Raw genomic sequence first — 23,694 nt, 5'->3', positions numbered from 1 at the left:
ACCATGCTGTGGTTCCTGCATAGAGTTAAATTGCTGGCCCTGATTACCCAGACGTTGAAGATGCCGGGAGTTCTTGGAGCAGATGTCATGTCTGAGCCAAAGAAAAATCCCATTTTGGTTACTTTGCGTAAAGCCTCTTGTTTTTTCTTGGTTATGGAGGCCATTCAAGAATTGATTGATCTTAAACGGGTCGCCCTGGAGGCAATTTTAAAGAAGGGTGGACCTTGGAAAGCCTGTACCCCCTGGATCCAGTAGCAAGAGAACGTCTGCATTTCCTAAAAGTGGATGCGCTGTCTCTAAGTGGATGACTATCCCTGTAGAGGGAAGAGCGGCCTTGAAGGATGTGTATGATAGGAGGATTGAGGCCATACTTACTCAAGCATTTGAAGCAGTGCAATGACCTTGCAGATAAGCTTCCTGTTGTTCCCTGGTGGCTTGCTCTTGTTTGTTTCTCTCTCAGGAGGTCGATGACTCTGAAGTGACTTCCAGGGCAGTTATGGAACCCGCCGCCGCTTTCTTAGCAGATGTGGGCTGCGATTTGGTCCGCACCTCGGCCAGAAGAGTGGCTTCAGTAATAGCAGCTAGACGCCAGTTATGGCTGAGAAATTGGTCGGCTGATGTGACATCCAAGGCTAACCTTGTGAAATTTCCTTTTAAAGGTTCGCTCATGTTTGGGAGTGAATTGGAGAAGCTGGCCAATAAGTGGGGCGAATCTCTGATTGCTGGAGGATAAGAAGCAGTTGCCGCGCCCCTTTGGTATGAGGAGTCACCTGAGGTTCCAAGCGTTTTCATCCCTACAGAAGAACAACCTTTTGAAGGACTCGGCCCTTTGGTAGGTCTCAGTCCTTTTGTCCCAGACAGCCCAGGTGAGGCGAGAGCTCGGGGAGTGCAACCTCCCAACTCTCCCAATGAAGGTTTGCTGACCCACCCCTGGGAACAAGAGATAGGAGGATGCCTCTCTCTCTTTTGTCAGAGGTGGGTAGAGATCAGATCGGATCAGTGGGTCCTGGAGGTGATACGAGAAGGATATGCACTGGAGTTTCGCAGTTTTCCTCGGGACGTTTTCATGGTGTCTCCCCGCAGAAGAAGCAGGCAGACTGCACTGTCAAGGCTCCTCAGTTTGAGGGCTGTGGTTCCAGTACCCACATCAAGAAAATATGGGTTGATATTCCATCTATTTTGTTATGCCCAAAAAGGAGGGTTCCTTTTGCCCTATCCTGGATGACCCAATTTCATATGGAAACATTGCGCTCAAAGGACGAGCAACCCAAATAATGACTTCAAGGGTCCTCGTGTTCATCCATGTTTTGAAACCAAAAGACAAAATAAGGAAAGGGAAATTAGCACAAACCAAATTAAAAAAAACAAACCACCTAAGTGATCGCAATTAAATCTTGCAATGTGTAACAGTATCCAGAAAGACAAAAATCAAGTTTGTTTTTACAAGATGTTTTGTCCTCATCCCCTTTCAACAGTTATAAAACCAGATATTAATTTGAAAATACAAACAATTCAAAGAACCACCCACTGCCGGGCACTAGTTTAAGGTGTGGAGGCCAATCCAATAAAACAAACTATGATGTCATGAATTAAGGCAATGTATTTCCTTCTGACCAGGTCAGCTTACAGTTAATGGTGGAACATCTGTAAGAGAATCTCTGCACCCTGGGGCTTACACAATTAGTAAGCTGAAAAGCCTCTAAATATCCCCTTTTTTCCTCAAAAGAAGATAATTCTTATTTTTTTAGTAATTAACCGTTTTACTGACCTTGACGCCACATATGGGATCACCTCCTGAACTCTTGTTATCAAGCACCGATTAAATCTACCGATGGGGAAATAATCAGCCTGAGAGCTCACTCACAAGCTGGTTCTTTGCAGTATCAATATTAGTTTTAATAGCGTGGTCCGAGGGAGGACTGACCTGTGACTGCTGGAAGATGATTGCCTTATCTGGGTTGATGCCACAGGCGAGGAGGCAGGCTGTCATGTGCAGGATACTCTGCCGCAACGTGGCTGGATCCTGGGGGATTGTGATGGAGTGCAAGTCCACGATGCTGTACAGGGGACAGCTGAACTCGTCCTGCAGCTGCACCCAGCTCTCGATGGCGCCCAGGTAATTCCCTAGGTGAGGGACTCCCGTTGGCTGGATACCCGAGAAAACGCGCAGCTTGGCATTCTGCAACCCCCAAAACAAGAACAAGAGAAATAAGAGGAGAAAACCAAAAGACAGAGCAATGGGATCCAGGATCCCCTCTCCCGTTCCTTTCAGAGCTGCAAGGCTGGTTGACACGAAAGCATTAATAGCAACACAGTCATTAACTAGCATCAAAAAGTAATGAAACAAATTCAGGCTCTCAAGCCCCTTGCTGTAAATATAAAAAAACCCCCCTCAAAATGTTAATTATCACTGTTAAGACAAAATTCTCTCTCCCATCTCAATTTACATATATACATACACATGGAAACACACATGTGCGCACACCCCTCAAGCAGTCAAGACACAATTAGAACAAAAATGTCACAGTGGGTCAGGACCAATGTCCATCGAGCCCAGCACCCTGTCTCAGACAGTAGCTAGTCCAGATCACCTGGAAATATCCGGCAAATCCCAGTATGAAAGTCTGCTTCATGTTCTTCTCCCCAAGAACTTAGACTTTGGTTTCTCCACCTCCTATCTGGCTAATAATAATAATTTATTTAAACCTAGTTATATTACTAGCCATGAGCACATTTTCCGGCAACATGTTCCATAGCTTAATTATGCGTGGTCTCAAAAATATCTGTTCAGGAAGTGTCCTCGACTCCTACTGTTATTCAATGATGTTAACAACCATCCCATATTACACAATGAGAATAATTTTCAAACCAAGGCACGCAGTGGCAAATACACGCGAATATGGCTGCGAGCAGACCTTACTCTGGTAACCCATCCGCATCCCTCTACCCCGCAACACGCGTGTATGTAGGCTGACGCGCAAATACACGCAATGCATTGAAACTGCATATACTCCGGCCTATTTCTAAAATATACGTACATATATTTTAAGCGCTAAAGTGAAGTAGGACTCACTTGCACGGATCCCGATTTACACATCCAAGTCAGCCAATTTGATAACAAGCGCGCGTGAATGAAATTAACGATTTTACGAAGCAGTCCACCACCTATGCCCAGCCCTTCTGCAGGTCAACAAGGCCTTCCCGGTGCTGAAGCCTGAACTCCCCCCAGAGCTCCCACCCAGTTAGTATTATACAAGAAACACGTTTCATACCTCTTATGCCAGATAACCACACACGTGCAAAAATACACAAGTAGGCAAATGTACACGTGCAAGCGATGGCCCCCACCTTAGGACACCCATAGACATTCCCAAATAATCACTTTTCAACTTTTATAAAATACAGAATACGCAAGTAAAAGGCTACTTACACGCACACATGTGCTAAATTTTACATGCATTACTTTTAGGGAGCACATTTTTAAATTGTATACATTCCTCTCATATTCCCTCTATCATCGTCTCCAAGCTGAACAGCCCTAACCTCTTTAGCTTCTTGCCACGTGCAAGCCAATCCATCCCATAATCAAACGTGTTGTCCTGCTCTAAACTTTTTCTAGTTCTCCGTTTATTGAGCTATGGACTTTGTTACCAGAGGATGTGGTCAAAACTAATAGCAGAGCTGGGTTTAAAAGAAGTTTCTGCAGATCCACTAACACTCAGCTAGGCAGACAGGAAGAGCGCCACCTCCTGCACCTGGGAGGTGATATCTAGGTACTCCCAATCCCAAGTGACCCAGATTGGCCGCTGTCGGAGACGGGCTACTGGGCTCCATGGACCAATAGCACGGCACTTTTTTTTTTTCTTATGAGTACTGCAGGCTACTCCTGAGGGAAGCGCAGAGTCGGCGGCTCTTGGGAGACAGCGCACTAAAAGGAGAGCGAGAAAGGGAGCCACCATACAGATACCTCAGGGGATGCTGCAGTCAAGGCTAAGAAACTTCAACAACCTGGCCTGGGGAGTCCAATCCTGGAATAGCAGGGACTGCAGAAGGACCAGGCCTCAGCTCGGACAGCAGTCGCCAGTGCATTGAAGCTTGCCCAGAATTTGCCTGGTTCTCTACAACTACTGAATTCAGTTTGTCACTTTCCAGAGCAGTTAATGTGTGTATGTTAATAAAAACAGAACTCAAAGGTTGACGAGAGAAGCTTCAAAAGCAAAATGCTGATATTTCATTTTTACAGTAGACTCCTGTGTTTTTTGAAAAAAAAGAGCTGCTTCTCAGGAACTTCCCCTGGATGTAGGCTTACGAGCACAGGACCATGGGGGGGGGGGAACCCCCCCGAAACCCCCCACATTTATTATGAGAACTGAGTAATTAATCATTCGCCGCTCCCCAACGTCTTCACTTCCGTTCCTGCAAAGCAAGCAAGACTATCAAAGAGAAGGTGGCAAGACGTAGATCATGGAACTGGCAGCCTGCTACAGAAAACAACCCCCCGCCAATAATATACACAGCAGCTCTTGCTTGCCCGACTGGATTAATGTCCACTTTTCTTCTCTTCGGAGGGCCAGCAGCAGGGCTCCCGGCACTCAGGCTGGTCCCGTGAAGTAATGCGGCTGGAATGCGGCTCAATGGAGTTTGGGGTGCGGGAAAAGCAGGAAGGATCTGATCAAGCCACCCCAGCAGAAGGGGTGCAGCCGTAACCTGCCGCAAATACAAGAGCTCGGCACTTTGTGTTTCACCAGCGGGGACGTGGCGCAGCGCGCGTCGCCCACCTCCGTGTTTCACCAGCGGGGACGTGGCGCAGCGCGCGTCGCCCACCTCCGTGTTTCACCAGCGGGGACGTGGCGCAGCGCGCGTCGCCCACCTCCGTGTTTCACCAGCGGGGACGTGGCGCAGCGCGCGTCGCCCACCTCCGTGTTTCACCAGCGGGGACGTGGCGCACCGCGCGTCGCCCACCTCCGTGTTTCACCAGCGGGGACGTGGCGCACCGTGCGTCGCCCACCTCTGTGTTTCACCAGCGAGGACGTGGCACAGCGCGCGTCACCTACCTCTATACGGAAACTCTGACTGCAGCTCCTCAGGGTCTGATGGCACACAAAGGCTCTTTTAGATGAGGTATAGGAGTCGCACATCCGGAAATATCTATTTTCCCCTAGTCTCATTTGTGGCAGCAATCATTTCACCAGGGCCGGAGTTCAGATTTTTCTTTCTGCTTCCATTTTTTTTTATAATCCGCCATTCTTGACACTTCAAAGTGGATTACATTCGGGTACTGTAGGTATTTCCCTGTCCCCTGAGGGCTTGCAGTCTAAGTCTGTACCTGAGACAATGGAGGGTGAAGTGACTTGGCCAAGGTCACAAGGAGCGGTGGCAGAGTCTGAACCCTGGCTCCCCTGGTTTGCAGGCTGCTGCTCTAGCTACTCCTCTCCATAGGCAGCCCAAAAGGAGCCAACAGACAGAACCAGAGAGTGGAGGAGAGAGGAGTTTCATGGCACTTCCCCTTTGAAGCAGCCCCCGAGAACAGCCCTAAAGCAAGCAGGATCAGGCTCTTCTTTGCCCCAGCTATTTGGCACCCTGGCCAATTGTTGATACCTAATTCCGGGCCTGTGCTGCATAATCCCAAGACCCAGGATAAAGGCTCCACAAACAAGAGGCCTTCTTTGCCTTTAGAGCTCAGAAAAGCAACCCCAGCCTGGGGCCCGGTTTAAGTTAGTTCTGAAGATGGGAATGTCGCCTGACTGAGGTCATGGGATTAGTTCTATCCCTCACCTCGACATCCCTCTGCAAGGCCAAACCGTGCAAATATCCAAGCTGGATGCAAGAAGAGACCTTTCTAGAGATCAAGAGCAGCTGGGACAACGGGCTTAAAGCAAACTCGTCATACAGTGGGCACACACAGAAAGAAAAAACACAATACCAAAAACAGACATAACAATAATGTCCTATCGATTTGTCATGGCAGCAATGAATTTCAGCAGCAAATTGTAACAATCTAAACCTAGAACATCTACTGGCGTAGCAGGGAAAACCATGGACCTGAACCTACATTTTTGTACTCTCCCTCCCCTCGGCACCTTCCACGGAAATACCAAGCGCTGTCTGTGATTATTCATCTTATACTTTTCTGCAGCTGAATTAAATACCAAATTAACCAAAGCAATGAAAATCACAGCTCATTAAGTGGAAGTGGAGTAGAAAATCATGCAGCCGAGCTCAGCTATTATTTCCCTTCTCCTCTTCGGGCCCTTCCAAGACAGAGCCTCTCACGCAGAGAAACCCCTGAAGATGCAGACCTCCGTGTCTCCCCGCTCTTATAAACATAGCAAACGTGTTTCACATCCAAAAAGCACACGAGTAACAGCCGGGAACTGCCCTGTAACGCTGTGGCTTCCCGCCACGAAGGCTTGCTTCCCCTCTCCTCTTACCCAGACAGCCCATTCCCCTCTCGCTCGGCTCTTACTCCCACTGCTAGTTGTGCTTCCAGCCCAAAAAAAACCTCTTCCACATTGTTTTATTTGCAGTGGACTTGTCAACCAGCTCACTCAACTGGCTAACACGTGTGCTTGGCCAGGTCTTCGGAAGCAATCCTGTTCTGGTACAGAGAGATTATTTCACTGAGTGCAATGGGGAGATGGGGCTCAGGTTCCCCCCCCATCTGTTTTAAAGTCTAAAGCTCCAGAAATATGGATTGGGCCTGTTGCTGGAAGACAGAGACTATCACCCTGCTGTTCCTCTGCAAAGCACTAGTCTTGTCTTCCTAGAGAGAAGCCAATCCATATTTCTGGTTCATGTTTGCTTCGACTACCACTCTTACAAAACAAAAGCTATACCAGCCAAGGCATGTCCTCTGAGCCCATGCCAGCATGAGGGCAAAAGCAGAATACAAGGCACATAAACTGTATTTGTCATTGAAACTTTTAAAACTGACAAAGCCTCTGGAGGAGGAAAAAACAAAACATAAAATGAGGAGACTTATCCACACCTGGGCAGACAGATATTCTCGCCTTGCTGGAACTTGTGTGTCAAGGATTTATTCCTGGCAAAGATTTGACTGTTCTCGGCCTCGCCGTCTGTTCTTTTTATGCAATACAACAACTGCTTATACTAAAACGTGGTAGGGCTAGGTGGCTCTTCCTGCACCAGCATACGAGGAACTCAAGTGCCGAGTCTTAACACAGGTGGCAAAAGAGAGGGAGAGAAGGAGAGAAGCAGAGGATCCCCCGCTGATATTTTTGACAGGTAAGATTGATTGGTTTCCTCTGCAGTTCTCCCCACTGTGCTGGTATGGGGGGGAGAGAGAGACAGAGCAGCTCCTGTGAAAGTTACCATGAGGCAGAGCAAACAGCTCTGGCCCAGGCTTGATTAATGAGAAAGCAATGACTCAGGACAGGATCCTCTCCAGAAAAATCATTCACAGCATGCAGCAGATGGCTATTCCACAAAGACAGCTCAGGTACACATCAGATTTGTGTGAGAAGTATCTAGAGAGGTGGAGAAACAGCCTGCATTTGTGTGTGTGTGTATATATTATATTTATGCATGATCTGAAAGGTTAAAAAGTATTTTTTAAATTCAAATTTAGAGCTATTTTCATGGATCTTTTTTCAAAGTCACAACACTTTAAAATCCTAGTTAAATGTGTTTCTCCTCACATATTTTCTCTTGCTACTAGATAGCACCCCAAACCTCAGCTAGGCATAGTGTCAGAGTGTGATTAACAGAGCACTTTGCTTTCTCCTATACATTTTTTTCTAATCTTTTCTTTCACTCTTAAGTTTTGAAGCAAAGAGCTTCAGAATCTCTTCGTTCTCTCTCCAAGATCCAACATAGGAATGAAGGAGAACAAAATGATCACTACTCATAGTTTCACTTTCATCTTAAAAAAAAAAAAAAAAAAAAAAGATGATGAAGTCATGAAATGCAGCTGCCAGTTGGAATAGGCAGGTTGAACGTGCTGAAACATGTTTGGTCCTGCTCCTTTCTTGTCCCATCCCCAACCGGCTCCACTCTGTCTGGCTGCAAGTCCAAAAAAAGCATTGCTTCCCCCATAGACTTTAATGGGACTAAACCAAATGAGCCGAAGAAGGTTTGGATTTTTTTGGGGGACCACAGCGATTCGCTTCAGTTGACCCAACTTGAAAATTGACTCATTTGTCACATTTCTCCATTCAGATAGAAACAAAGGCACACCCGTAGCTGTCACTGCTCCTGATTAAACACATGGCTGCAACTGTTCAAAGCCTTTCATGGCCCCGTGAGTTTTTATTATATTTTGGAGTACATCCAGTCGCTCAGTGTAAATAAGATTCTCTTCTACCGCATCCAGATGGGAAAAGGAAGTGATCAAACACAACAGCTCCAGAACTGCACTTAATCCATGTTAGGAATCCGTCTCCTCTGCCAGCAAGCCTTTGAACACGCAGATGAATTATCTTAGTAAATCAATAAATCTCTCTTTATATAAAATCTGCTATGTCTGTGTATTGATCAATTTTATTTGTCACAGTCAAAAACATATTTGTGCTTACTTTTTCGGCCGCTTGATGCTGAAGTCTAGTTCCTTGGTTTCTCCTCTCGATGCCCCACCCAACTGTCCCTTAGGAATGCTAATTAAAGGGGAAATACAACTAAAATGAATTTTGTCTTTTGTGCATTTCCCACACGTGCAAACATGAGTACACTCACCCACGATGCTTCAGTAAACAGTCCAGTCTCTCTGCAAGCAAAAGTTTGAGCTTACTTTTTGCAATGGCTCAAAGTATGCACATACTGAGCGTGAGCCTAGGAGACAGACGCTGGATTCCTGGGGACAGGTGGAAGTCAGAGCAGCGAGTCTACATCCATACCTGCCATTTTTGACAGGCCTTTCCACTAGTAAATATATAAAATACATCACATTTTGCTGCATAACACATTCCTTTCTAGCTGCAAATTCTTCCTTAAATCTGCCCTTAAATCTTCACACAGAGCTAGAAAAATGTTAAGCAAAGGGCATTTAAAAGCTGAAAAGTCTCTCCTATACCTGCTATCTTGACTCCGATATAGGCTGATGCTTTCTCCGGTACATACTGCTTCTGCCTGGCCAGCCCCTACTTTTCCTTATTGTATGGATGACCTTTCCAGCTGGACTCTGAGTTCTGCTGTAGGTGCTGTTTCTGATCTGGTTTAGTCACAAAATCAGAGGGTAGGAGTATTAAACAGAAAAGAATCCAAGCCTGAAGGAGTACTTGTGAAAAAGATGCAAATAATGGTTGATTCACCCCTCCAACTGTTCGGGACTTTGAAAATCTTTAAGCAAAAATATATCTTTGTCACTGCATGGAAACACTTGGAAAATGATTCCCCATTCAGCGAGTAAATCCCCTTTTAGCAGGTTTTGAATCTGTTGCTGCTTTCCCGTTTTATTAAACACCAGGCTCATTACCTCTTTAAAAGTGACTTTTATTATTAGAAAGCACAGCCAGAGGGTTTTCAGCCCAAAGCAGTTCTGCGTGTTTTGGCCACCTTTCCCTTTCATGGCATGGCTGCCTTTAAGTTTTCCATTTCTATAGCGCTACAGAAGTGATAAGTGGTAGTAAGTAGTACAAGAAAAGTAACAAAACCGCTCCCATAGAATACAACGGCACTTCAGTGGCTGCGGCCATCACCTTCCAGAAATGTTCTTGCCCAGGGCTGAAGTAAATCTATTCAGATTTAAGGGCTTCAGGAGGTGAATAACCTCTTGGGGGCTACTTCATGGGCAAAGCAGAGATGGCATGGAGAGCATCAATGGTGGCTCCCTCCACCTCCAACAAGCACAGATTTTTATTTTTTTGAGCCATGCCAAATATATGTTTTCTTCACCAAATTGACCCTTTCATGAATGTTACTATTTGGTAAAAGCCTCATTCTCCCCCCCCAAGATATTTGCCCTCTTGTCTGGAACCCAAGACCACCCAGGGATGAAATGACCCCCCATCCATGGTCCTCTCCCTCAAGCAGATTTTACAAAAGTCATAACATCACCAGCTGCAACAAGACTCAGTACAGGAAAGACTTAAATACTGTGATTTTATTTGTATATTTATCAACAGTTCAATCTAAAACAAACAATTATGCATAAATTTTACAACAGTATTCACAAGCAGTAATGCTAAAAGGACACACCCATATCCCACTATTTGCTTGCATAGCCACGCTGCATCATAAAGAATGTTAACCACCAAAATGGTTTGGTATGGATAGGATAATTTTAAGACTAAAGTTTTGGGGACTACAAAAGAATTGTACTGTGATTGTGCAGATTATTATTTGAGTCGTCTTGGCTAGCCGACATGCAAAATTAACTTGACGTTGTAATGACAACCATCACTGTCAATCAAAAAAATACTAAATCAATGCTCTACATTTCTACCTTGTTATGGCCATTTCATGGCGGAGGTGTTTCAGCAAGCATACGCTCTGAATAAAATAGTGAAGCGACAACACGTTCCATTTACATTAAAACATTAGTGGGCTGGTCCTGCGACTCAAGCTGTGGCACTGTGGCACATGTATTTTTTGCTTAAATGAGTCCTATGTCCCTGCCAGCAAATCTTTACAGGGTTCTCTCTTAAGAAAATATGGCTTACAGTGAATTACCCTAGTCATTAATCTTTCTGGAGGACCAGGTAACAAATTCTGTTCCTACATCACTCTCGGCTCTTCACATCTGGTTCAGCTTGCCCGACCCTCCTTTCTCTGACCTGCAATAGTGTACCTCCTTGTCAAATGATGTTCTGATATATAGCCTGGAACCCATTTTGTTCAAATCACTTATTCAGCACCACGTAATTATTCCTGATAAAATTCTGGTTGCACAAAATGGAAACATTTAAGAGTTTAGCACCTTAGAGCTTCTACAAAACTGAAGGCATAGCAGTTTTTAAAACTATGCTTCAGAATGGCCACCCTTAAAAAGCAGCTTGATTGCAGTTGGACAGTACTATTTCACAGCTTTATATGCCAATAGGATGGGGTGGAAATCTAGAAGGTCATACTAAGCTGTGTTAGGAATTTATTGTGCAGTAAATATCTTAATGCAGCAATGAGTAGTATTTTAAAAATTAAGAGTTATTTCTCTCCCTTCCCCTGGCAAATGCATGTTAATCAGATTATATGGCAAATCCATGGAAATCATTAATACAGCTAGCCTCAAATTTCTCATGTTATTTGATTTAAAATTAGCGATAACTCTTAAGCTGAAGCTAACTTTCCCCAGCTCCTGAGGCCATAATGTAAACTTCCTGCCTAAACCCCTGCAGTCTCTTGAGACAGGATGCAAGACTCAATGGACCTTTGATAGAACCCAACATAGAAACACAGAAATGACGGCAGAAGAAGACCAATCGGCCCATCAAGTCTGCCCAAATTCATGGAACTTATTGTGTTCTTAATAGCAGCCTACAAAGGCAAAGTTAAAACTAGTGTAATCTAATTTACATATTCTTCTAAACTGAAATTTTATACTGCCAAAAAATAAAAAAATAAAGCTAATCTTGACAAACTACTACTTACTACTACCATCATTGCCTAATGTGCTGCTTGACAGACCTGGCTACCTGAGCACTTCCACTGCTATTAGAACTTCTAGTTATTACTGTGGATTTGTAAAGCCTCTAACATAATAACATAGTAAAGGACCGCAAATAAAGCCTAAATGTCCATCCAGTCTGCCTAGTAAGTTGCTTTAGGTGGTAATTGTCACTCCATGCAGTTTATTCAAATGTCATTAGGAGTGAGTGGCTTGCTCACTAGCAGAGTTTTAGTGACACTTGTACATGGAGAAATACGGCCTTTTTACACATTGTTTACATTTTATTGCAGGGGTGGCCAACTTCAGCCTTTGACAGCCATAAACAGACCAGGTTTTTAAGATATCCACAATGAGTATGCATAAGATAAATCTACACACAGTTGAGGCAGTGATCGCAAATCTATTTCATGCATATTTATTGTGGTTATCCTAAAAACCTGGCCTGTTTGTGGTTCTCGAGGACCAGAGTTTTATTAGATCAATATTAAAAACACCCAAAGGACGTTGTGCATACGCTTTGTAGATCACAGCTATGAACGATCCCGAACTACAAATCCCTTTATACCTAAAAGATGGGAATTTGAACATGAAGTCTAAATTAAAGTCTCCCTAACGAACTGCAAACAGTGTTCAGGGCTCTATTTTAATATCAAGACATCACTTCCGTGTTAAATGACTGAACTACATATCCCAGAATACCTCTGGCTACACTTCTTTCTTTCCAGCCATCCAACCAGACGCAGCGCTAGCTAGCAGTATATCGCCCCCACCCTAACCTGTGCTCCATCGCTGTTATCTCAGGGATTATTGACCATCTCCCGGGAACAGTGATTTACCTGATTGAGCCGCCCCGATGCGGAAGCGAGCCCGCGGACGCAGCCTTTCCCAAACCAGCATGCCAAGCCGGGGACCTTGTGCAGCGCCATCTTTGAGTTACGTCATTGGATAGGGGGTGTGTCTCGCGGTGACGTTTTGACGTCGGCGCAACGACAGCTTTTTTTATTTTTTTTATGCCTAGGGTGATCCTTGTCACAGTCGCTAGTTTAGCTACTTTGTGACTAGCTTTGGCGACGTCCTCAACCTGACGGAGATTTTCAAACTGTGACAGCCACAGGTATATAATTTGGCGTTTTTAAAATTTAGCGACAAAATTCACAGAGCCAAAATCTCCATCAGAATAAGCGCACTAAAAAACAAACGTGTTTTGTCAGTGCTCCGCCTTTTTGAGCGTCCTGATGACGTACCATTGCCACAGACCAATCAAATGCCGCAAGGGCCCAGGGGTCTGAGAAGCTGTATGGGACACAGCCAATGAGAGAGCCGGATGAACTAGAAGGCAGGCCCCAGTCAAAGGAAGGGATGGGGATGGAGTTCCGTGCCCTGGATTGTGCGGGGGTTGGGGGAGCAGTTGCTGCAGAAGCGTGCTTGAATGTCAAGAGACAGGAAGCGATCGTGTGTGTCTCTGTGAACCAAAGTTTTCTGAATCTGAAAAATTAATGTGTATGTTTCTGAGAGAGAGCCTATGTGCGCATGTGAATTCTCCTTCTCTTTAAATATGCATCAATTTTAGAGCGACCAGAAATGAAAAGTTTCCAGCTACTTTGCACGCAATCTGATAGATTCGTGACTTTCTTCAAGTAGGAGTTGGTAATATTGACCCTGATGTCTCTGCCTGTGGGTAGTGTTGCAGGGATGTGTTCACAAGCTTTCGATAGTGCAGTTCTATAAGGACTAATTTTCACCCTTTCTTTGTACAGTTTACTACGCACAAAGGATCTCTTCTTTAATAAAAAGTTTATGGCTCTTATGTTTTTCTTGATTTTACAAACTACAGTGATTTGCTTCAGTTGCGCTGAATCATGTCAAAGAACATTTCTGGTGTGAGTATTTCTCCTGCATCATCCTCAGTAAAGACCAAAGTAAATAATTATTTTTTCTGCTATGGCCTTGTCATCCTGGAGCACGTTTTTACCCCTTGGTCATCTTATTAATTAATTAATGTTTTATTACTACTTTCCACAGTTATGCACCTAGTTTAACCATATGTACCAATATTATCTTATGTTACAAACTGTTCCATGTAAATGTTTTTATTTAGATCTGCTTTCCTTTTTCTGAAATATGGCCTTATAATTTTAACTGCCTCTTTCACATCACCATTTAGTAATTCTGATAGTCGTTTGGTCTTCCTTTGATCCTTTTTAATGCGTGAAATACAATTTATCTGGGCTTCAAAGATGATATTTTTAAACCATGTCCATGCCTTATGCAAACTTTTAACCTTTATTTATTTGGATTTAGCTCATGGCTCATCATTGGTAGCTCAAGGTGAGTTACATTCAGGTACAATAGGTATTTCCGTGCCCCCAGAGGGCTTATAATCTAAATTTGTACCTCAGAGAATAGAGGGTAAAGTGACTTGTGCAAGGTCACAAGGATCGTCATCAGAATTTGAACCTCAACTTCCTTGGTTCTCAGCCTGCTTCTCTAGTCATTAGACTGTAACACTCCTTTTTAATTTTTATTTCTAACTCATTTCCTCATTTTATCATAGTCTTACTTTTTAAAGTTAAACGATTCAGCAGTACTTTTACTTAACATCCTTCCTCCAGTGATTATGTAAATGTATTTATTTACTTATTTAAGGGCTTTTAAATATACCGACATTCATAGGGCATATCATGCCGGTTTACAATCAACTTTGTAGCAAGGAAAGAGAAATTACAAATAACAGGGAGGGGGGAAGGGGAGCAGGAATGGAAAAAGGGAGAGGAGGGGGGAAGGTGAAAGCGAGCGCATAAGAAGCGTGAAGAACATAGGTTGTAAAGGGAGAAAAGAATATATAGGAACTGTATTAAAAGCATTAAAATAAATATAACATTTCAATAATTACATAGTCAACATTTCATAAGATGCATCATTGATTAGCAGAGCAGGAGGCGATTGGGAGGAGGCAATAAAGGGATTAGGTTTGATTGGCATCTGGGTAGGGCTGTAAGAAAAGCCAGGTTTTGATGCCTTTCTTGAAGTTGGATAAGGAGGGTTCAAGGCAGAGGTACATGGGGAGTGAGTTCCATAGGGTAGGGCCAGCTATGGTAAAAGCTCTTTCTCTTGTAATGGAGAGGTGTGCAGTTTTAAGGGGTGGGATATGTAGGGTGGCTCTGGATGGGTGATTGGAGGGACGGAAACGCGTCATTTCCTTGAGCCATGCAGGGTTGTTTTTGTAGAGCACATTATGAAGAATGGTGAGGGTTTTGTATTTTATGCGGAAAGGGATGGGGAGCCAGTGCAGATCTTTTAAGACTGGGGCGATGTGTTCTCTTTTGCGTGTGTCTGTGATGATTGCATTATGATCACTATTGCTAAGTGGCCCTGCCACCGTTGTACCTTGTACCAGGTCCTGTATTTCACTGAGGACTAGATTTAAAAGAGCTTCCCATCTTCTTGATTCCAGGACCAGCTGCTCCATGTAACAGTCATGTGTGGCATCTAGAAACTTTACTGCCCAAGAATGTCCTTAAATGGTAATTACCCAATTAATATCAGGGTAATTGAAATCTCCCATTATTATTGTGTTGCTAATTTTATTTGCCTTTATAATTTCTGTTAGCATTTCATTGCTTCATTCTGGCCTGGCAGATGGCAGTATATCCCCACTGGTATACTCTTCCCCATCACACATGGAATTTCTATCTATAAAGATTCCACAGTGCATTGTGTTTCCTGCATGACGTTTTGCCATCTTGACTTTATGCCATCCAGAGTATAGTGCAACCCCACCACCTATTTCATCTGCCCTGTCATATCTATATAATTTGTATGTTATCATTGGTTATCCTCCTTCCACCAGGTCTCTGTCTATTATGATTATGTCCTCCATTTCTGGAGGCTATGTTAGGCCTGAAAAGTTCAAGTAGAATTTTGCTCCACTGTGAGAGCTGCACTTTCAAACATTTCATAAGAAAGAGCCTGTAGTGCAGATAGGTGTAGCTCCTAGCTCCTTTCTTCTGCCTCCCTGTTAAGGCATCTCATATTGGGTCTCCCTTACTTAGCTTTCTCTTCTTTGATTGTGCCTCTCGCCTTTACGCATCAGTTCCTGTCCTGTGGCTGTGAAATGTAAATCTCTTCTGAAATCTCACTTATTTTTTCAGTCAAGCCAGTTTCATCCATACTGTTTTTCAGCCAGAAAATAGTACATGGGCATGTGCAAATCACTGCTGACTCTGAGAAGTCCCCCACCAATAGATAGCTTGTAAACATCCATGTGTACGTCTCGGACCTTCAAAACATGTACAGCTTTAATGGCTCATTTTTTAAATACAGTCCAACCATTTGTTTAGGTCATTCAGTTATCTGTGCCCCAATCTTAAATCTCACTTCTGTAGTCTGTCCTGCCTCGCCAATTCCTGTTTGGTTTTTTTTTTTATTCTCTTATAGTCTGGTTCTCTCCTCCATTGACCTTGCTCAGTTTGTTTTTCTATTAACCTTGTAATTCACTGATTAAGAGCAGCATCTATAGAAAATGAAATGGTGAATTCATCCTACCTGTCCCATAAAAAAAACAAACCTCAAAGAGAAATAAAGTAATTAGCTTACAGAATTAAAAACAAGGTCTGGGTCTTTCTATTTTTCAGCAGCAGTTGGATCAGTGATAATTCTGTGGTTTTTCAAAAAAAGCAAGTCCAGGAGATTGCAGGTGGGAGAGAAGGGGTTTGATTAAATTAGTTATTTTCTGTGTAGCCCTAGGCCTATTCTTCATAGGCACAACCTAGGAGGAAGCCCTTAGCACATCTGGCCCCCTGATTTTTACTATCAGGTGAAAAGGGCAATACTTAACAATTAGTGGCCGCTGCCTGTTAATCGCTGTGGTATTTTGTGTAATAACACTGCCCATCATGGTCCCATTTAGTGTTCCTGTGGACGAGATATGTAATGGCAAAGGAATGCTACGGCAAGCATCACCACGGGAGTAGAGCTGGTAAGGTTCGTCATTCCAATCTCGTCCTGCTTTGCTCTTTGCCCTCTCTGTCTTTCTCCTACCCATTTTACAGAGTTTTAACATTTTGAATGAGAAGCGTTATTGGAAACAGCTTGTGTACATATCTGGAAGAAAGTATAAAAAAATCTATAGCATTTATTTATTTAAAAGATATGAAACCACCTACCTATGGGTTCAAGATGGGGTACATAAAATACATTTATTTATTCATAAATCAAGAAGCGAAACGTCTAAAATGAAAGATGCACAAGACTCTGGCCTGCAAAATGGGTGACATTACTCCTAACATGGCGAAACCGGCCTACAAATACCTTTAAACAATAACAGAGCAACTTTCTGTCTGTACTGTAAAATGATGCCAATACTGAAAATTCAATGCTGTAAGAAAACAGTCTGGAAAACATATGTATGTAGTAAAATCACTAATACATTTCACAGTGGAAAATAAAATTATAAGAGCTATCTTTACTTTTATTTCTTAATATTTGTATGTATCTCTAATATGATTGCTAAAGCGACTGGCTGATGTACAAATTCTAGAATGCAAATTGTCAGCCCTGGACACAAATTCTAAAATAAATCAGGACTTTACCGGACAGTTTGCTAGCAGTGTGAGGAAGTGGATTCTCTGGCTGTCGCACCTGCTGTCTGACCCCAGCGCGTGGTCAGAAGCAGACCAGTTAGGTCTGAGCTAAGATGACAGGGTCCTGTTAGCACTGAAAGAGCACACAGTGACATCCCTGGCCAGCAGACTGGGATGCATGGTGCAGAACATTTTTGCTTGGAGGTGTGAACATGGAACACACAAGGTGACAGCGGGTATTTTTTGTTCATTGGAAGTGCAACATGGGCTCAGTAGCCCCTCCTCCTCCCCCCAAGAAAAGAAAGAAATGTGTTTTATTAAATTCTGAAAAGAGGAGACCTAAGTGATCTTAGAAGCTGAGAGGTGAATTTTAAAAGCTGGGCGCACGCCAAAAATTGGGAGATGTGCCCGCCTGTAGGACAGACGCGTCCATCCAGTTTTCTAAGCCACCAACGCGCATGTCAAAGTCCCGATGCGCGAGTATCTTACATCGGGCAAAAGGGCGGAATGTGGCTGGGGCGCGTAGGCATTTCGTGGCAGGGCCAAGAGATGTGGGCAAGTACCTACGCACCCAGGTCCAGTGCTGCATAACTACTGCTACGGATGAAGCATAAGTTTGAATGATCACATTTACGGGTATTTAGGAAGTGTTTGAGGGATCTGGGTTAACTGGAAGGGAGGGAGTGCAGGCTAACAAACCAGGGGGGGCTGGAGGCCCTAGCTGAACACTGGGCTAACTGGTGGATGAACTGGTGAAACTGGTCATTGGCTGGACCCGTGACTATTATAAAATACCCCCCACTTGTGTGACCATTAGCCAACTTATGCTGCTGGGTGTGCACAAGCTTAAAATTAAGGGCACATATATAAGTGCCTAGGCTATTTTATTACATGCTCTCATATGTGCACTCATGTTATAAAATTGCCACGTATCTGGGTGCACGCCGACACACACGTGTATATGTGCTCGGGGCAGATTGCAGGAAAATATCAGCCCAGGGGATTTTTATCAAAACCAGTTCACAGGATATCTGTCTGATTCCCTTGTGTGTTTTCCTTGCAGCATGTGTTTCAACAGTTCCTAAAAGCATGCCAAACTGACCCTTCATAGGTGCATCATGTGACTGGAGCCTGGCGGAATTTCCAAAAATCTTCAACCTAAATGTCACATGTTTCCTAAATGGTTAAGTAGAAGATCACACCGTAGACCAGGGGTGAGCAAACACTGAGCTGTGTGCCTTCTTCCATTTATGCAATTGGTTGCCATCCACCCCCAAGTTTAGTTACATCTCATAATTATATCTTGCATTCCTAGTTTGGTATTAAAGTCTCTTGTCAACCAATCAGCTCTTGAAGCAGTTGCCAGGTAACCACACTGCCAGCCAGTGCCAGACACACACAGTCTCTCAGACACAAAGGCACACACACACACACACACACACAGTCTCACTCTGTGTATGGGTGAGTCATAGAGAATGTGTGTATGGGTGTCTTAGAGAATGAAACGCACATACACTCTCTCTGACACACACATTCCCTCATTGTCCTGCTGCTCATGCTCACACAGTGAGGGCATTACATGCAGTGCTGTGCTGACAACCAGAAAACCCTGCAAAACAAAAATTAAGGAGACACTTGGATCCCATAGTGCATTAAGTCTATTGTAATACATGGTGGGTATGGGTTCGGCTCTCAGAAAGCCTCGGGTAAACTGAATTACAATTAAAAGGTAGAAAAACTCCAATACTAAAACAGCAATAACAGCAGCACTCGAACTGTGACAACTCTACCTATGAAAAGGCAATGCTATAAATATTACACCAGGCCCTAAAACACCAGAACAAGCTAAGCTGCTATAGATCCCAACACAGAAACTGCATGCTAGCAGAATCCCTCACTTCTGCCACACAGGCAGAACAGAGATCAGCTAGCACCAAATACAGAATAAAGAGACCATAAAGTATAAATAGAAATGTGCAGATAAAAACATGAATTGGAAACCGCAACAAGCCAGCTCCTGTATGCAGTGCAACAACGGAAAAAGAGAAACATTATCATTCCCTATAAAATATCAAGAAATATAAATCAGCAATAGTAGAGTCATACAAATAAAAAGGATAAATATTACAAAACAGCTGAACATCCAATAATTAAACTCATATAAAATTTTTAAACATGTCCCAAAAACCAATAAAATATTTTAAAACAGCAGACACATCAGATTAATAATAATACAATTGGAGTGGAGGAGCAGCCTAGTGGTTAGAGCAGCAGGCTACAACCAAAGGAAACCAGGGTGGGATTTGAGTAAAGTGACTTGGGTAAGTCACTTTACTCTCCATTACCTCAGGTACAGAATTAGATTGTAAGCCCTGTACCTGAATGTAATCTGCTTTGATGTACACTTTGAAGTGCTGAAAAGCAGAATATAAAAATCTAAATAAATAAAGCTTTTAAGCATTCCCCCTTTCTTTTCAGACACTCTGAGATTGTTCTGGATTAGTGGGAGTGAGGGAGTGCACAAACCTTTTCTTCCTACACACGCATGCTGACATGCACACACACTCCCTTGTACGTGCTGACACATTCACGCACACACACACTGCCTCGCGCCCACTGACTCCTACACATGCTCCCTTGCTCTCACTGACTCCTATACACACTCCCTTGCTGCCACTGACACATACATACACATACATGCTCCCTTTCAGCTGCTGCAACATGCACACACGTGCTCCCTTTCACTAGCTAACACCTGCGCACACTTGCCAGCTCTCTTGCACATTCCCACTCTCTCTCTCTCTTCTCCCCTGCTGCCTCTGAATATATTAAAAAAATTATAACATTGATGGTCAGGCAGGATGCAGGTTATAAGCTGATGGCCCTGGTGTGGGAAGAGATAAGCGTGCCTGATACAGGCGGTGGGGTTATTTTTACCACAGCCTCAATATAAGGGAGCCATTGGCAGAAATCAGCCAGAGGTGTTCAGCCATGGTTGAGGAGCCCTGGGATGACTGCAGGCTGCCTCCCTTGGCAAAGAGAGATGAGGACTGGTTAGGGAAGAATGTGGGAGAGTTTCCACTGCCACGGTGGAGTGAGGGGAGAGGGGGAGAGCAGACCCACAGAGATCAGCGATGCGGGGGCAAGGAGCAAAAAAAAAAAAAAATATAGGCCTATAGAGCCGCGGCTGCGGAGACAAAGTGAAAGAAGCATAGGCGTCTGGATCCGTGGCTGCAGCCGTGGGAAAAGCACAGAAAACAAAACAAAAATAAAAACCCCTCAGGAGTGAGCGGAGAGACTCGGTGAAGGCTCCTGCTCCACCAGACCAACTGCTGCGGGCCGGGCGTTAATCGCAGCAGCTCCGCGGGCATGGGGCCGCCGCCATCAACACATGACTGCCCTGACCGGCAGGAGGGGAAGGGGTGGACGGTGTGGTGGCACCAGGAGAAGAGCAGGCTGAGGTGTGGTTTTTGCTGCCCCCTTGGTGAAAGGAGAGGAAATATTTTTCCTGCTGTTTCGGCACAGGGCACTTACATTCTCCAGCTTTAGCACTGATCACGGGAACCCAGCTGATACCCTTGGATAAGGTCCAACAATAAAAGCACTTAAATGGGACTGAGTTGCCGTCGGATATGAGAAAAGGTCAAGTCGTGAATCCAAAACAGATTGCAATATAAGCAACAGAGTGCAACACCAAATAGTTTTCACAATGGTAATTTGGGGATCTCAGAAGGATTTGTGCTGGGACTAACGCTGTTCCATATACAACAGGAGTGGCTAACTCCAGTCCTTGAGAGCCACAATGCCTGTGCAGGAAATGGATCTGCATGCACTGCCTCCACTGTGTGCAAGTTAATCCTGGGGGAATTCTGCGTCATTGCAGAATGCGGAATTTCCGCAGATTTCCCCCCCTTGGTGTAGATTTTCATATTTACCTCACAGAATTCGCCGATTCCAGGCCTCACCATCACTCCGACCTCAAACGCAGGCAGGATGGTGGCAATAATGGCTCGGCGGGCCTGCCAGAAGAGGCGAGGCCTTCACCGCAGGACTCCTTGATCCCGGAACCATGGGCCGGGTGCGCGGGAGGCAGCACAGCACCGATTATTGCCCAGCTCCGCGAGCCTGACTTCGAGATTTGGGCTGGGGCCTTCACGGACGCGGCAAAACCAGGCAGCTTGAAGATTGCACTTTACTGTTTATTTCCCAGTGAGTGCATATTATTCCTGCACTGTGAGAAAGAGATAAACAAACAGCTATAAAAGGGGGGGAAGAGAAGCGGGGTCAAGGAGGAAGGGGAGAAGGAGGGGGATTAAGGAGAAGGGGGAAGAAGGAAGGGATGGAGGGGAGAGGGGGGAAGAAGGGGGGTAGAGGAGGAAGAGGGAGGGGGGAAGTGGGGGAAGTAGAGGGAAAGAGGGAGGGGGAAGGGGCTAGAAGCTGGCAACAGGTACTGCGTTCAACCGAACGGTATCTCCTGCCGTCGCGGGGCCTGTCTCGCAGCTCTTATCACAAAACCTGCCCCGCGGCGGCAGGAGATACCGTTCGGTTGAACGTGGCTCCTGCTGCCACGCACGCCACGATCCGGCAGGCCGCCCCCGCAAGTAGAGAGAAAGGACCCAGGGCCGCCAGCAGACGTCATCCCACTGGCAGCTGAGGAGGAGGCCCAGGCCCTGGGAGAGAGTGTATGTGTGAGCCCCCATGTGTTGTGAAGCAGTGTGTGTGGGAAGGGAGGTGTTTGCCCGCGAGCCTGTGTGTGCGTGTGTGTGTGTGCATGTGTGTGATTGCATATTGTGGGAGAGAGAGTGAATGTGTGTATTTGAGATTGCGCGTGTGACAGAGAGAGACTGATTGATTCTCAAATGAAGAAGGTCTACATTCTCTGTACAGTCTGATACTTTCTGCCAGAAGGAAATCACCAAGTACCTGATTCACTAAGGGTTTTTTCCCATAGACACAAAATGGCCCTAAGTGAGAAAAATGTGAAGGCTCCTTATGAAAATACCGGATTGCGCTGAAACGTAGGATGATGATTTGCAAAAATAATGTGTTAACTTGTCAAATAAATCTGTAGAACTTGCAGAATGTGTGTACAGAAGTTTCAGTTTTTTTGGCGGAAAATCCCCCTGGGAGCAGCAAGTCTATCTCATGCATATTCATTGTGGATCGCCCGAAAAAATATAAGCAGTGAGGTGGCAAAGTGCAGGTGATACAACTTTATTCTGCATAACCAAAAGCAAACCTAATGGTGAAGTGCTACAAAGAGACCTCCCAAAAACTGAGTGAGCGCGCAAAGAAAGCAGCAGATGAGTTTCAGCACTGACTACTGCAATGCCCTGCACAATAAAGGGCCTTTGGGAAAGAGACCTTGGAGCCATTGTGGAAAGGTTTCCATGAACATTAGCTCCATGTGTCCTCGCTTGGATTTCGGGACTCTGTCCTGTCTTGGTTCTTTTCTCATCTCTCCCATCGCACTTTTAGCCTTTCCTCTGGTGGTTCCTCCTCTACTGCCATTCCAGTATCACTTGGTGTGCCTCAGGGCTCTGTCTAGGTCCTCTTCTCTTCTCATCTCTTCTTCTCTATACTAATTCCCTTGGTACTCTGATTTCTTCTCGTGGCTTTCAATACTATTTTTATGCTGATGGCTCCCAGATCTACCTTTGTACACCAGAAATTTCACCAGAAATCCAGGCCCGGATCTCGGCCTGCTTATCTGACATTGCTGCCTGGATGTCCCACAGCCACATTAAACTCAACATGGCCAAGGCAGAGCACCTTATCTTTCCCCCCCAAGCCCACATCCCCTTGTTTTTCTTTCTCTATTTTTGTGGATAACACAGTCATTCTCCTGGTCCCCTCAGCCCGTAACCTAGGAGTCCTCTTCGATTCCTCTCTCTCCTTCTCTACGCATATCCGAAACTCTGCTAAAATGTGCTGTTTGTTTCTCTATAACATTGCCAATATCTGTCCCTTCCTTTCTGAACGCACTACCAGAAATCCTTATCCATGCTCTCACCTCCTCCCACCAAGACTATTAAAACCTGCTCCTCACAGGTCTCCATCTCTCTCTAGTGCAATCTGCCCTAAATTCAGCTGCATGACTTAGCTTTCACTAACGTTACTACGCTCACATAAGCCCTCTTCTGAAGTCACTGCATTGGCTCCCTATCAACTCCCACATACAGTTCAAGCTCCTCTTTCTCACCTACAAATGCCTTCTCTCTGCAGCACCTCACTACTTCTCCTCTCTTATCTCTCTCTGCACCCCTCCTCGTGCACTCTGCTCCTCGGATAAGTCACTCCTATCTGTGCCCTTCTCCTCTACTACCAATTCCAGACTCTGTGCTTTCCACCTGGCTGCGTCATGCTCCCTCTCTTGCCATGTTTAAATCCCATCTAAAGACCCACCTTTTTGAAACCGCTTTTAAATCTTATGCCTGATTGTTTGCTTTAAGCCTTGATTAACTTTCTTTTCTTTTAACCAAGTCTCTTGTCCTGTTTGTCTTATTAGATTGTGAGCTGTATTGAGCAGGGACTGTCTTTTTGTATGTTTGT

At 44.7% G+C, this 23,694-nt stretch overlaps 1 protein-coding gene across 2 annotated transcripts in view; it reads right to left on the bottom strand.

Annotated features, from left to right (window-relative positions):
* The window catches only part of WARS2 (tryptophanyl tRNA synthetase 2, mitochondrial), a 201,064-nt gene that overhangs the window by 15,770 nt on the left and 161,600 nt on the right, over positions 1 to 23,694 (bottom strand). Inside the window, exons 1-2 of one of the 2 annotated variants that reach the window (XM_029578141.1) lie at positions 12,397 to 12,674; positions 1,925 to 2,179 (exon numbers count right to left, since the gene is read on the bottom strand). In XM_029578141.1, the coding sequence (XP_029434001.1) occupies positions 1,925 to 2,179; positions 12,397 to 12,486 (345 nt within the window). In that variant the 5' untranslated portion in view covers positions 12,487 to 12,674. Of the gene's footprint in view, positions 1 to 1,924; positions 2,180 to 12,396; positions 12,675 to 23,694 lie in introns of those variants that run through there. The other variant, XM_029578142.1, reaches the window with a different exon arrangement.

The sequence above is a fragment of the Rhinatrema bivittatum genome, chromosome 15 (assembly GCF_901001135.1).
Source record: "Rhinatrema bivittatum chromosome 15, aRhiBiv1.1, whole genome shotgun sequence".
NCBI lineage: Eukaryota > Metazoa > Chordata > Amphibia > Gymnophiona > Rhinatrematidae > Rhinatrema > Rhinatrema bivittatum.
The sequence above is the reverse complement of the archived record's forward strand: the minus strand, read 5'-3'. Positions and strand labels throughout refer to the sequence as shown.